This window comes from Eleutherodactylus coqui, chromosome 2, assembly GCF_035609145.1.
Source record: "Eleutherodactylus coqui strain aEleCoq1 chromosome 2, aEleCoq1.hap1, whole genome shotgun sequence".
In the NCBI taxonomy this organism is placed as follows: Eukaryota; Metazoa; Chordata; class Amphibia; order Anura; family Eleutherodactylidae; genus Eleutherodactylus; species Eleutherodactylus coqui.
The window spans coordinates 77,403,258-77,416,979 of NC_089838.1; the positions used below are offsets into that span (position 1 = coordinate 77,403,258).

A 13,722-nucleotide genomic window follows, 5' to 3' on the forward strand; every position below is an offset into this window, starting at 1 on the left:
GAGGAGCAGCTCACCGATACAGACAGATCCTCTGTCTTGCGTTTGGCACTTGAGTCAAACAAGACATTTCTTCCTCGTTTCTCGCAGTCCTGGTAGACAATCAGGCGGATCTGGCTTGGGTCAAATTCATAGGATGGCCAGCTATAAAATAAAGGAATATTATATTTGACACTTATTTAAATATAAAAGCAAACTCTAAAACATGCTATTTTTGTCAAAGTTCAAGGCGAATCGTATGCAAACTGGACTGAAGAATAATACGTCAGGGACCGCATGAACGGAGGAGCATGTGGCAATGTGATGGATCCTAGCACCTACCCAAAGGATGCCGCTTCTGTATGAAAACCTCAACTAACCCAATAAGTGAAAAACACAAGGGACAGTAAGTTTATTAAATTTGTTGTTCAACTGTAAATGATTGATTGCCTATCTATAGTATAGGCCATCAATGCTGGATCAGCTGTAGTCTGCTGCCCAAGAACCCTGCCGATCAGCTGTTGCACAGGCTGATGCACTGTGCTGATCTCTGCAGGAAGCCAACAGCTCTGTTATCACTGCAGTGGCCAGGCTTGGTACTGCAACCTATTTACTCCAGTGGGAACTTCACCTGTAATACCAAGCTTGGCCACTGCAGTTGGAGCAGAGCTGACTTTTTCCTGCATAAATCAGCTCAATGTACAAGTGAACTAGCCCATGGAATAGTTGATCCCTGGGAATCCCAGGTGGCAGATTTATGACTGAGCCTGCAGATACGATAGGTATAAATAAATAGTTTGGCTATTTCTTAAAGGGGTTGTCCAGTTGTAAAGTATCATTTCATGGCGATTTCAACTACATTTGTAGAAACTGACCACATGTAGAAAGTCAATACAAGACTTTCATAATGAATCAGTCGGGAGAACTAACTACCAATTTAAGGTACAAAAAAAAAAAGTTACAAAAAAAAGGGACAAACTACTTCCTAGGAATCTCTACCAGTTAACTTATAACTCAGCCATAACTCGTCTTAATATAATTTACAACACCAAACTCTAGTACAATTCAATGTTTTTAGCTCAAGAATGGCTCCATTTACCTTAGAATTTCATGGTTTAAAAAAATAAATAAATAAACACACACATATGTATATATATATATTATAAATCAGAAAACTTTTTATAGGAAAAGTACAGGTCCCGAAGTCATCATTACATGGGTTTCTGAGTTTGCACAATGATGTCCCTGGTTTATAGTCATAAGACTGGTAAGCATCATCTGCTGGCATAAAGAGGGGACATAAGTGTTGTGACTATACGATACTCCTGGTAGGTACATTAGGAGGCCCTCATCAAGATGGCAACCTGTTTATGCCAATCACACTCAGTTGACTCATATGATCAATATGCAAATCTATTTCAAGATGAGATATTGCATATGTCTAACCCAATGAAGAATGCAGTCAAAGAGGGATAATACATGGAGTGCAACAGAAACCACATGATGTGCGACATGTAGGAAGGTTGAGCTATCGGCTACATCAGCAAGTCAAGACGGTTCTATATATAGGAGATCCTACTCCTTCCACTCGCTGAGCCTCAGTCTGTGGTTTCTGGTTGGTTTCAATTCTCCTCCTCAGTCCTGACCACGACTAAACCCCCTGTCACAAGTGTACGCGCCACTTCCACTCACTATACTCATTTCCTGTGTCCTTCCAGTGGCTTGAGTCAAAGACAAGATGACAAAAGCACTTGATTCGAACGAATTGAAGGGAATCTGTCAAACTAGGAGCACGACTAAGTTGTGGAGCTTATAGTATAGGCGACGTGGAGTCCGGGGGGCACTCTTCACACTTATCCAATCCCCCGTTCCTGCAGGGTCACCGGGCAAAGTCAGCATCCGCACACCAGCTTGACTCTTCAGAAGGATTGTGTGTGCAGTCCCATAGAGATGAATAGGAAGGCGTGAGCACACGCTGATTGTTGGGGGACCCTGCAGGAATTGGGGACCAGGTGAGTATTAAAAGAGGCTTCCAAGACTCCACGTCACCTAAACAATAAGCACTTAGTTGATGACAGGTTGCCTTTAACAAAAAAAAATAAAAAATGCGCAGCCTATACAACTAATCCAAGACCTTAGCTCATTTTTAGAAGGGAATCCGTCGGCTCCCATGAGCCCCATAAACAAAAGTGATGGAGCTTATAAGAGCTGAAGTGCTGAATCTAGGGATGCAACCGTCATCGCCGGCTGCACACGGCCGCAGCGGAATCTGACTGTGTGCCCAGGCGGCATCCGCGCATACCTGACATTTTCTTTTTTCCTGTACTGCAAATGGTCCGCACGGTGAGCCGTCAGACATGCGCAGTGCAATTATTTATTTTCACATCCAGGCTTCCCCTGCGTCATCTCTAGGTGATGTGGAATCCGCGACCTTTCCGCAATGTCATTGCGGAAGGCCCGCGGGTCGGACGGCTTCTATTAACTTCAATGGAAGCAGTCTTTGCGGAATTTGCACAGAAATAGAGCATGCTGCGATTTTTTTTTTCTGCCAGCAGGAAAATCACAATTGATTTCCGCCCGTGTTTCCATAGCATGCTATGGGCAGTCATTGCAGCGGAATCTGTAGGCGGATATCTGCTCCGGATTCCTCAATGCATATCTGCCCTGTGTGCAGCCGGCCTTTCCTTTTTTAATATCTTGCAGAGTTCCTTCTGCATTCATCCTGCAGACTACCTAAGCGCTCATGTAAGAACCAGCTCTCTCGTTATGAGCGTGTGCCTATGTAGTTCACAGGATGCATGCAGTAGTGGGCTTTGCAAGCAGAGAGTGAGGAAAGGACCAGGTAAGTGTGAGAGTCACTTCACCAAACTCCGTGCCCAGCTCCTATAAGCCCATAACTTTAGTTTATGGGGCTCATCTCATAGGAGCTGACCAATTGGCAAGATAAATGGCCAAAGGCACTTTATCATAAAAAAAAAAAAATATTCCAAATATGTTGACGACTGGTATGCATTTACAGGTGTTCCAGTTTCCAACAACCCAACGGTCACGGACAGATTTTAGCAAGGTCCGACTGGGTTTCCAATGTACTAACAGAAAACCAGCAATACCAATGCAAGCGCAGTTATTCTTGCCATCAAAAACGATGGAAAAGCAAAAGTACCCACCAATGTGGGCAGGGTTGCAGTATCTCACTTCAATATGGTCAACTAGAAAATACAAAGCAATGGAAACAAGTCTGAATCATCCAGAAAGCAAAAGCATGCCATCCCTGCACAGTGTGGCATTCTGCACCAACTTAGGTGGCAACTTTTAGAAAGCAAAATAGTAGGAAATCTTAAAAATTAACATTTGAATCTGCTATTTTTGGCTGGAACACCCTTCAAGGTATCCGAGTAAAAGCCAGAAGCGCGTCGCTGTCTATTATCTTCTGCGATCACATGAGGCGGCGTTATCACAGTCTGCCCATATTGACTCAATGGCAAGTGTGTCCTGTACTTCTCAGAAGTCTTTTTAAAACCCGGTTCCTCGGCGAGCTGAGATAAAGCGGCGGAGTATCTATGACTGCGCTACTTTGGTTAGAGACACTTCTCTTTGATGGATGAATCCAAAGACTATTTTTAAAGAATCTACGCACTGGCTGTATTTATAGATCATAGCAGCTTATCTACTTGGTAGGTTAATATTCCCTCTGTGCGCCGAGCCACGCCGTGCAACTTCTGTTCTGACAAAAAGGCACACTAAAATTTCCAAAAATAAACAAAAATTTACAATTTTAGCTGTTTGTATTATATAAAAGGATATATGGAATATGAAAAATTGACACTCTTGCTCGTTACAATTCATCATCTAGAAATGAACTAGTTAAATACAAAAAAAAGTGACAAAAGCCTTTTAAACGCCCCAATGGAGGCACTAAGTGACATGATACAAAAGGGTATTACGAACTTCTAATCACACTGCTACTTTTTTATTACCTGGACTGCATCTTGTGTTTGCAGCGTCCCCTTTGCCTGAAATCTTTCGAAAGAAATAACCGCAGAGCGATCGAGCAGCTGTTAAAAATAGCAGTAAGCTATATTCAACCAAACGAGAAAGGCCGGCATGCGGTGAACGGAGGGCTGTAGCTCGAACAATACGCTATCCATGATGTGTTTGAACAGCACCATCCAGATCAAAAGAGCCACCTGAGAAGCATCTGCTGCCGGCGGCAAAGTCTTCGCTTTCGCACCGAGGGCCATTGAATCTCGAGAGGCTGCAAACAAGTCCGGCTCTTCTTTGGTTCCGGCGTAGGATGCAGATACCCCAGGACTGTGCTAATTAGCAGGGACACAACTGTAGGCAGCCATGCCGTGTGCCAGCTGAGCTGCTCGCTTGCTTCTTAAATGACTCTCATGTGTCTTCAACCACCTGACTAGGTTCTCTTGGCAACTGTGACTATGCACCTCCTCAGCCAAAAAGTGTCAGACCGCTCAAAGTGTGGGGGCTGCAAGATGAAGATGCCTTTGGCGTAATCCTGTCCTCGCTGATCCCCCACCTTCATGGGTGACATTCTTGGGAGCAGCAGGATGCCTGCAGTCAGTGCTGCCGAGTCGCAGGCCAGACAAACAGAAAAGCAGGCACTGACAGCTGCCATCTGACACGGAGCTGTCAGTGCTTGCCACCTGGATGTGAGGCATGACTGCCAACCAATCCCAGCAATGCTTTCTCTTCAGTTCAGGCAGAGACTGAAGCTAGCAGGCGTAAAATTACTACCAAGCCACATATTTGTTCACTGCCTGGAGATAGAAATATATAAAACCACCAGGATATAATTTATTACATGTACATATAGTAACATGCATAAGATTGTTATATTAGAGTAAATAAAAAATATTCTAGAACTACACTGGAACCTCTGAGACAACCACCAAAAATTGCATTGAAAAGTGGTCTTCTATGGAGGTGGTCTTCTCAAAGAAGAAGAGGACAATCTGCACAAATTATGGTGTAATGAAAAATCTGGTCCTCTCAAAGAGGTGGTCTTTTGGAGAGGTTACACTTCCGGGATGTGTATCTATGGATGGTAGAGTTGTAGAATAGTTCTCTTTCCAGCTTTACGACCCACATCATAACCTGGGACACAAGACTTGGGTACTTTCAGGAGACACTTCAGTTTCTAGTTGCCTTTGGTAGCAGTGTTATATGTTAACATTACAGGTAATATTGCTACCGTATATGATTTGGGCACTAAAGCATTACCCCATATATTTCCTATTGCTTTACATTAGCAGGATAAGACATGCTGAGGGAAACTAATAAATGAAGTTAAAGAGAACATATCACCTTTAAAGGCAGCATGAACCCAAGACAGGTATGCCCCTTGCACTCATGTGATCTTCTGAAACACACTTCTCAGTTTGACCTGAGTCGCAGAGTTCCGGGTCAAGGAGGCGGGCTCACAGCATATAAACTGACAGTTATTTCCCTCTAAACAAAAAACTTGAAATTTCAAAATGTGCTTAGTCAGCATTTCAAAACAGCACAAACACGGGGGCAATGGGCATATCTGTCCCGGGATCAAGCTGTTTGCTGTGCGGGCAGCATGAACCCAGTGACATATTCCCTTTAAATAATGAAAATGTTCTTTGGCTAGTTGTTTGCATTTTCTAGTTACAAGTTTGTTTTTTTGATGCTAGAGCTTCTTGTCTTGCATTTCCTATTTCTGCAATGGAGTAGAGCTCAGGTGACTGCAAGAACCTGCTGATCAACAAGTGCACATTGAGTTCTAAGGGCCATCGGCAAAAGGTTCTCTACGCCGCACCTATGGTGATAACATCTCATTTCAGCAGGATCTCCCCATGATGAGCTTGAACCCATGGACCTGCCAGAATACAAGAAGCGGTCTAAACACCGCTAATGAAGGCCCTATGCAACATGAAGTTCCTACGGGTCCATATTGGAGTAGGTACTATAACCCGTGTGGTGACTCCCAAACCATGATTAGGCTGGGCTCACGCGAACAGGTCGGATTCCACACGCAGAAGACCTGCGATCATTCGTAGAAAGTAACTGCAAATGGTCAGGGAAGCTCTCGGATGAGAGCATTTTCTAGGGGCATGTACACGTGTGCACAGTATCGTCCGTGCTGAAGATTGATCTCGCTCTTCTCCAGCCGGCATTCCAGCTCACCTATTTTCCTATGAAGTAGCGAGCATTTCCGACACTCATATGCAATGTTAATTGTGTATGGACGACGGAAAACTCGCACCCGTTGACTTCAATGGAGGCAGTTTAGGTGGAATCCACGCTAAAATAGAGCATGCTGCAATTTTTCTTTTCCATTCGCAGAATCCGCACATCCTACCTTCACATCTGAGCGAACTGGCGAAAGTTCATGCCTTTCAATGCCCACGTATTACCGCATATCCTCTGCCAATCGCAGAATCCGCAATTCAAATCCGCCCGTGTGACCCCGGGCTTATAGGGTGCCAACGTATTCCACAGCACTTTACAATTCAGAAGGCCATGCACTACCAAAAGACACGAGGGCACTTCTCACAAGAGCTTATAATCTACAGGGTCTAAAATATATGCGTTAGTGTGTCCTGTGTCAGTTTGTAACCAAAATACTGCCATCATGTGGTTGGAAGACCGAATTACACTCTAAGACATTTTATATATTTAGGCAAATAGAGGGGAACTTGACACCTAATTGTTCATAGTGTAGAGAATGCTGTGGCCCGTACGTCTTAAGCAGAGGGCGGGGGTTGAGTGAGAACGATGCCATGCCACCCACCAGTGTCACAGGGATCGGCATCTCTGTCAGCACCCACATTGTGGTGCAAAGCGGGGAGAAGGAAGCGGTCTCATCCAAACTCACTCTACTGTGCCCTGCACCCAGCAAGATGGCAGACAGCAGCTGCCACTACACTAACTTTGACTCAGCTACTTCACCAACCTTTGGCTGGCCACTCCTGTTGCATTTAGCGCCATTCAGCGTGATGTGGGCGATACCAGGAAGGGGTGAAGAGCTGGAAAGGGGTTGATTCTCACTGGCTTCCATGCCCAGCGGCTCCTGCTGCTTACTGTGCACACATCAAAGCACTGGACAGGAATGTACAGCATGTTGTTGGCGCTAACACACACAAGGGGATCCATGCTTGATGGCTCCTGTGCTAAGCAGTTCCTGCCTGTAAGTGGATCCATGTTCTATTACAGTCACTGTCCTGGGACAGGCTATCTACTATGGATAAATTACGTGCTAATTATAAAAAAGATGGAATTACATATAAGATTGCATGAGACAGTCACCCAGCTGGTACTTCTGCATAGATAGATCTAAAAGGTGTAAGTAGTGCGGAGAATAGTGTGAGATGAAGGGGGTCAGGATTTAAGGAATAATGTAGATGCAGGGGAGGAAAAGATTCACACTAGAGAATATGATAGGCCTGCCTAAAAAGATATATCTTTAAGGCAGGCTTAAAACTGTGGATATTTGGAATACATCTGTTTGTCTAAGGTAGCACATTCCAGAGGACTAGTGCAGCATAGGATAAGTTTTGGAGACGGGAGGATGTTAATCATTAGAATGTAGCACACCGATGCAGTGGTAGACAAAGTGGAGGGAGGAGATATAGGCTGATTCAGCACTCCAAAGAGCTATGTAGGTGAGAGTTATCAGTTTAACGGGATACGGTCATCAACTTTGAGGCCCATGAACTACATTATGGGGCACATAAATGAAGGCACAGAGAGTGAAAAAAATTGCATGTGTGATTTACTGCATTCACTGTCAGTTACAAACTTGGTTGGAACGTTACCATTAAACTGGCCTATGTAAATAGACCCTAAGGCCTCCCTTACACAGGCGTTCAGCAGAGCGCTGTGATTTTGATTGCGAAGCTTTGCCGCGATTTACTTTCAATCTGGGCCTGGCTTTTAGCACTCCCCATCATTGATGAGGTGCTCTAAATGCCGAAAAATAGAACAGACTTTGCTTAAAAATCATGGTGCTTTCCAGTGCCACTCATCGAGTGCCTATCGGAGAGGCTCCATTGAGAACAACGGGAGCGTTCTACTGCGAAGCTGAAAACGCTGCGGTAAACACGGGAAAAAAAGCGCCTGTGTGAGGGAAGTGCAAGAGTTTTAGCTACTTCCACAGTAAGAAATAGGCAAATTCTAAAGTTTTCAGATGCAAGTGGCTATACCACACAAGAGATTGAATTGGCCTAAGTGACATGAAGGACAGACCTCAGTTGAACAAAACCAAGATGGCATTTGTGGTTATAGTAGTAACGCTCACAAAAAAAGATATCAGTTAGCTTATTAGATAGTGGAAACACAAGAAGTTCAGTTGTTTTTTAAATCTTCAGTATACGATGATGTTAAAAACAGCTCAATCACTGATGCCGGAACTGATGGAGATCTTGGGAATTAAGAGGCCAAGTCAACACCTTGAACTCTTGCTCATGTTCATCACACCATTCCTGAATCATGTTTGCAGTGTGGCAGGATACATCATCCTGCTGAAAGAGGAGATAATTATCTAATTAGTAGAGGTCGGACCGCTGGGACCCCCACTGATCATAAGAACAAGGGTCCTTAAGGTCCCCAAATGAATGCAGCAGTGGTCACACGTACTCAAGCACCCCATCTCCAATAAGTCCCACTTACAAAGGTTGACCTCCACAATCAGAAAGTTATTAGAGTTTTGTGGGACAACCCCTTCAAAGAGCTAGTCTAACTAATAAAATGTATGTACTATCTGTAGAAAATGCACAAAATGACAAGCAGTTTGATTTCCAGGTAGGCATTCTCCCGATATTCCTCATTCTTATGGCTTCAGTAGCAGAATTTACCACCACAATGACCCGAAGGTTGGAGATCCCAGCAGTGATATCATCCATCATGTGGATCATCCATCATGGCATATTCTACAGATATGACAAATGGATTTGATGGAATACCTCTTGAATGTTGACCTACATAATGCTTAAAAGACCCTTCAGAAGTTATCGCACAAGCATTAGGAAATCATCTTCTTGGTAAAACTTCAAGACGCTTTGTGGTCCGGTGATCAGTATTTTTTTTCCTGTGTTTATAAATGAAATTGTAGTTAATTAAAATTCAATTTTCAAGTAGCGCTTTTCAACAAGCCCATTGCTAGTCCCTGCTGTTACACAGTAGGTGAGGCTCGCAGACCGTCCTAATGCTAAATATAATGGAGCTGACAGTCATGTGCTGTCCTGACCTCTATCCCAGCTTGCCGGAAAAGAAGAGGAAGTCTTACACATAGATGGTTGCTACCATTTCTGTAAAACCACAGAGTGATCATTACTGAACATGAGAACAAAAATAAACTGACACTGCAGGAAAAGCACTCGTGACGCTCCCTGATCTCCGGGTAAACAGTCTAAAGAGTAGCAGTGAAGAACAAGCAAAGACAACTGCACTAGCCTTCTATGGCGATGTAAGCAAACCAAGAAAATGAGATATATGCCTATCTGCTGCAGCCAATGGTGGCTGGGAGTACCACAATGGACAAACTGGCTGTTTTGCGCAGTTTTGGAAACTTCCATCCACTTGCGGCTATAATCCCCTTTAGTTCTGCATTATCAAAATGGCCCCTTTAGTAAGAATAATCACCTTTTATTTGTATAGGACATGCATAATACATCACTTAAAGCTGGGTTGTAACCCCATTAGGGCTCACAATATGTATTGACCTACCGTACCTATAGGCTTTTGGAGTGTGGGAGAAAACCCATACTGAAATGTAGAGAACATACAAACTTGGTTGAAATTGAGCCCAGGACCTGATTTCTGCAAGGCAACAGTGCTAACCACTGAGCCACCATAAAGGAAGTTCTTCCAATTCTAAGACCCATTAAGAAATTGATAGTTACTCTTGAATATGAGGAAAACTAAGATCATGACAATAGCTGGATAATGTACAACGCAAAACCAACAATGAAGAAGTCAAAGTAGTTTAAGACTTCATCTTCCTCGGAAAATCGACTGCAATGGAGAATCAGAACCTGAAACGTAATACCTAATCGCTCTAGGTTGCAGCGCAACGTTAAGTAGGGATAAGATCCGGTAAAACATAGACATAAGCTTTGCAACAAAATGCTGGATAGTCAATGTAATCATCTCTCCAACCACAACTTAACGGCTGCGAAAGTTGGACATTGAAGAAAGCGGACCAGAGGAAGATGCCTTTAAACTTTGGTTGTGGAGGAAACGCTTGGACCGCCAAGATCATGAACAAAACAGTCCTAAGACTGCATCAAACCAAAGTTTTCATTGGAGGGCAAAATTACAAATGAGAGACTCTCATACATCGGTCATATAATGTGAGGGAATACATTCAGGCCCATTTAGACGATTATCGCTCAGAATTCGCTCAAAGATAATCGTTGTGTGCATTTACCTGGCAAGATGATCGCTAAAAAATTCACTCCAACGGCAGTTTGAGTGACAGTTTACAGCGTTCACTTTGCTTTAGTGTGTAAATGAAGCTCACGCTGTATGCAAAAGACAAGCGGGACAGCTATCTTCTGCATACAGCTGTTGTCTTCTCGGAGCATTCAGCTGGTATACAGCTGAGCGCTCCGAGTGGGTGTGCAGAATACAGCTGGAGCGCTGTCTTCTGCATACTCCTGCTGTGTTTACGGAGCACTCAGCTGGTATACAGCTGAGACCTGGTCTCTAAAGAACGCACCGGTTTGGTACTATCAAAGCTGACATCAACATGCAAATGAATAAACTGAAAGAAGCCGTAGAAAGCAGAACCGTGTGGAGAGGGCTGATCCATAAAGTGTCCGAGAGTCGGAACCGACTAAATGGATACCGATAGAATAAATGCAATTACCTGAGACAAACAATCTGCTTTAAAAAAAAAAAAAGTTCAACACACGTCAAGAAACAGAGATCCTGGATACTGTGAGGAAAAGATTACAAGGTTCTAATGTTCCAAATGAATCTACACAAAACTGGAAAACCGATTTAAATCAAGATATTATATATATATTTTTATTATTGTTATTATTTATTAATTTTATTTGGCTTCACCCTGATTCTAGCGAATATTTAGCATTTCCTTATAATCAGGCGTCGCACACAGCACTGTAAATGAACAGACACACATAATACCAGCTGGTACTGGGGCACAATGGAGCTTTTATCAGCCACGCTGAGACAACCATTTAGCTGGACTGTCTACAGTAGAATACAGCGCCCTCCCATGCAGCAGATCGGCCGTCTACAAAGAGAGTCTTTTCCTATCACAGCCCCCCCAACACTAACATGACTCACTTTGAGGGATTAGTGCCTTCTCCTATGGTAGCATGCAGTCTGTAAACTACCCGGGCACTGACCGATCATTACATGACCCCTGTGGCAGAATCAAACCATGCTGCCCAGTGGCCACATGCACCCACCACTAATCAGCAGCCTGTAGGCACCAAGCAATGCCGAAAACTGGTACAACGCCCGATCCGCGATCACTCACACTGGCGTGTTTGCTGCATATTATGCACATAATATACAGCAAAAGACATATAACATGCATATTGTAAAGACCCATAGCCTATAATGGGCATGCATGCACCAAAACAGGACATGCGGCGTTTATTCTCAGGCCTGTAATACGTGTACAAGAAAAGCGAGGGTATAAAGGCTCACTCACACAGGCGAACGTTTGCTGCGTATTACGCAGTCCCGAAAGGCCATTGATTTACATTGGCCAATTCAGACCTTCCCTTTCTTGCGTACATATTACGGGCATGGATAAACGCTGCATGTCCTATTCTGGTGCGTAATATGTCCATTATAGTCCAAGGGTGTTTAAAATACGTAGTAAATACGCACATTAGCTGCATGTATTAATACGCAGTAAACATACGCCCATGTGAGTGAGCCCCATACTGCAGGTGTTCAGGGTTAGAAAAACATGGCCGCTTTCTTCCAAACATAGCGCCACCCTTGTCCACAGGTTTGTGTGTTGTATTGCAACACAGCTCTACTGAAGTTAATACCAGACACAACTAACGTTCAAGGTTTTTCAAACCCTGGAAAACCCCTTTAACTGTCAGTAGAGATGGTGTAGTGCATTCTTAATCTGCAGTATATCTATTTATACTGTGGAATTCAACTCTTAAAATTACAAAAACCTTAAATCCCCAAGCTGATTAGCAATTAAAAATGCAACCAGTCGGGCGCGGATTTGCTGCGGGTTTTCTGCTGCAGGCTTTTATGGCAGACGTGTGTAGACCTCCGTGTCTGACCAGGCCAGGCACACTTCAGTTCATGGCATAGACAGAGTTTAATCAGAGCGTGGTATCAAATGATTGCATGTGCCCATGTGGGGCTAAAACCCTTTTTTTTTCCCCCTATAAAAAAAATAAAAAATCATGATGTTCTTTATCCCACAAGTGATCAAAAAAGTCGCATGCATCCCAAAATTGTACCGATAAAAACTACAACTTGTCATGCAATGCAAGTTCCCATACAGCTCCTACTGAAGAAAAATAAAAATGTTATGGCTTGAAATATTTGGTAAATATTGGTAAAAAAAAAAAAAACATGTCAGAGTTATTATATTTGGTATACTGGAATCACATCTCCACTGCTCAGTACTTCTCTGGTGTGTGTGTTACAGACAGTTCGGGAGCAGAATCTGCTGTTTATTTCATGTGCAGTGTACAGAGGACAGAACAGCAGCAGAATACTCCTGGTTCAGAGACTAGTGAAAGCCAGCAACACAGCCTTCAGATGGGAAAATGGTGATCGATACAGGATTCAAGTCATATAATGATTTGAAATAGTGTAATTCCTCATGTACACATAGAAGCTTATTACGAAAACAAGATATGAAGTGGTGACATTAATATATATAACTCTTCTGGCATAAAACAAACATTCTAACAACTATGAAAATCCAAAAAGTTACAGCTCTTGCAATTCACCATGAAAAAAAAAAAAAGTTTAGTCTTTAGGGCCCAAAATAGGCTGTAACTAAGGGGTTAATGGTGAAGTTGTTTTTATATCAGGTTATCGTAGTTTTGTTTTTTCCAACATCAGTAAAACATAAGTCTTTCCTTGCTATGTCTGGTGATGGATGGTTGGAGTATAATTATAACAGGTCTACCCATTGTTATTACGGCTCAGAGATTCTGCGGAGTCCATGAGGAACAGAAGAAAAAAAACACACCCCTTGTCGCTGTAGTCTGGTGCTCGGTATCCTAATGTTATTACTGTTCTCCTGTTTGGTTGGGGTTTAGGGCATGAAATGTCAACTGTTAATGTTGGCAAAATAGTTGTTTTGGCTTGTTCCATGTAGAACACTCACTTGTGACCAGATCAGATTTAACAATAAGAGCCCATGCCAAATAAATGTTTGCCGCTGTCCTCAAATGCCATGGCCTTGGGAAACAGGAAGACCTTACGTGCAGATGAGGAGGGCTATGATGGACCTTACAGAGATCTGGCCCAGCCGTCCCCTGGAAGTGTTCTCCACTAATTCACAGTTATGACAGCTGCAGTAATTGTTCTAGAAAGGAGGGTATTGTTCCAGCGCTTCAGGGGTTACACTGAATACTTAACTGTTATGCATCCCAAATGCCCAGAGGGCTATGTGAGCCTAGCAGGGTCACCTTTATCAACCACAGACAATCCTATATCGTATATGGGGGGGAAAAGGATATTGGCTTAGTTTTGGAATACCTGGATGGAAAGGACCTATAAGAGGCTTGAACTAAGAGA

At 43.3% G+C, this 13,722-nt stretch overlaps 1 protein-coding gene across 3 annotated transcripts in view; it reads right to left on the reverse strand.

Annotated features, from left to right (window-relative positions):
* Positions 1 to 13,722, reverse strand: part of FNIP1 (folliculin interacting protein 1) — a 97,939-nt gene that overhangs the window by 62,596 nt on the left and 21,621 nt on the right. For 2 of the 3 annotated variants that reach the window (XM_066591133.1, XM_066591132.1), the window contains exon 2: positions 15 to 141. In XM_066591133.1, the coding sequence (XP_066447230.1) occupies positions 15 to 141 (127 nt within the window). Of the gene's footprint in view, positions 1 to 14; positions 142 to 3,953; positions 4,006 to 13,722 lie in introns of those variants that run through there. The other variant, XM_066591134.1, reaches the window with a different exon arrangement.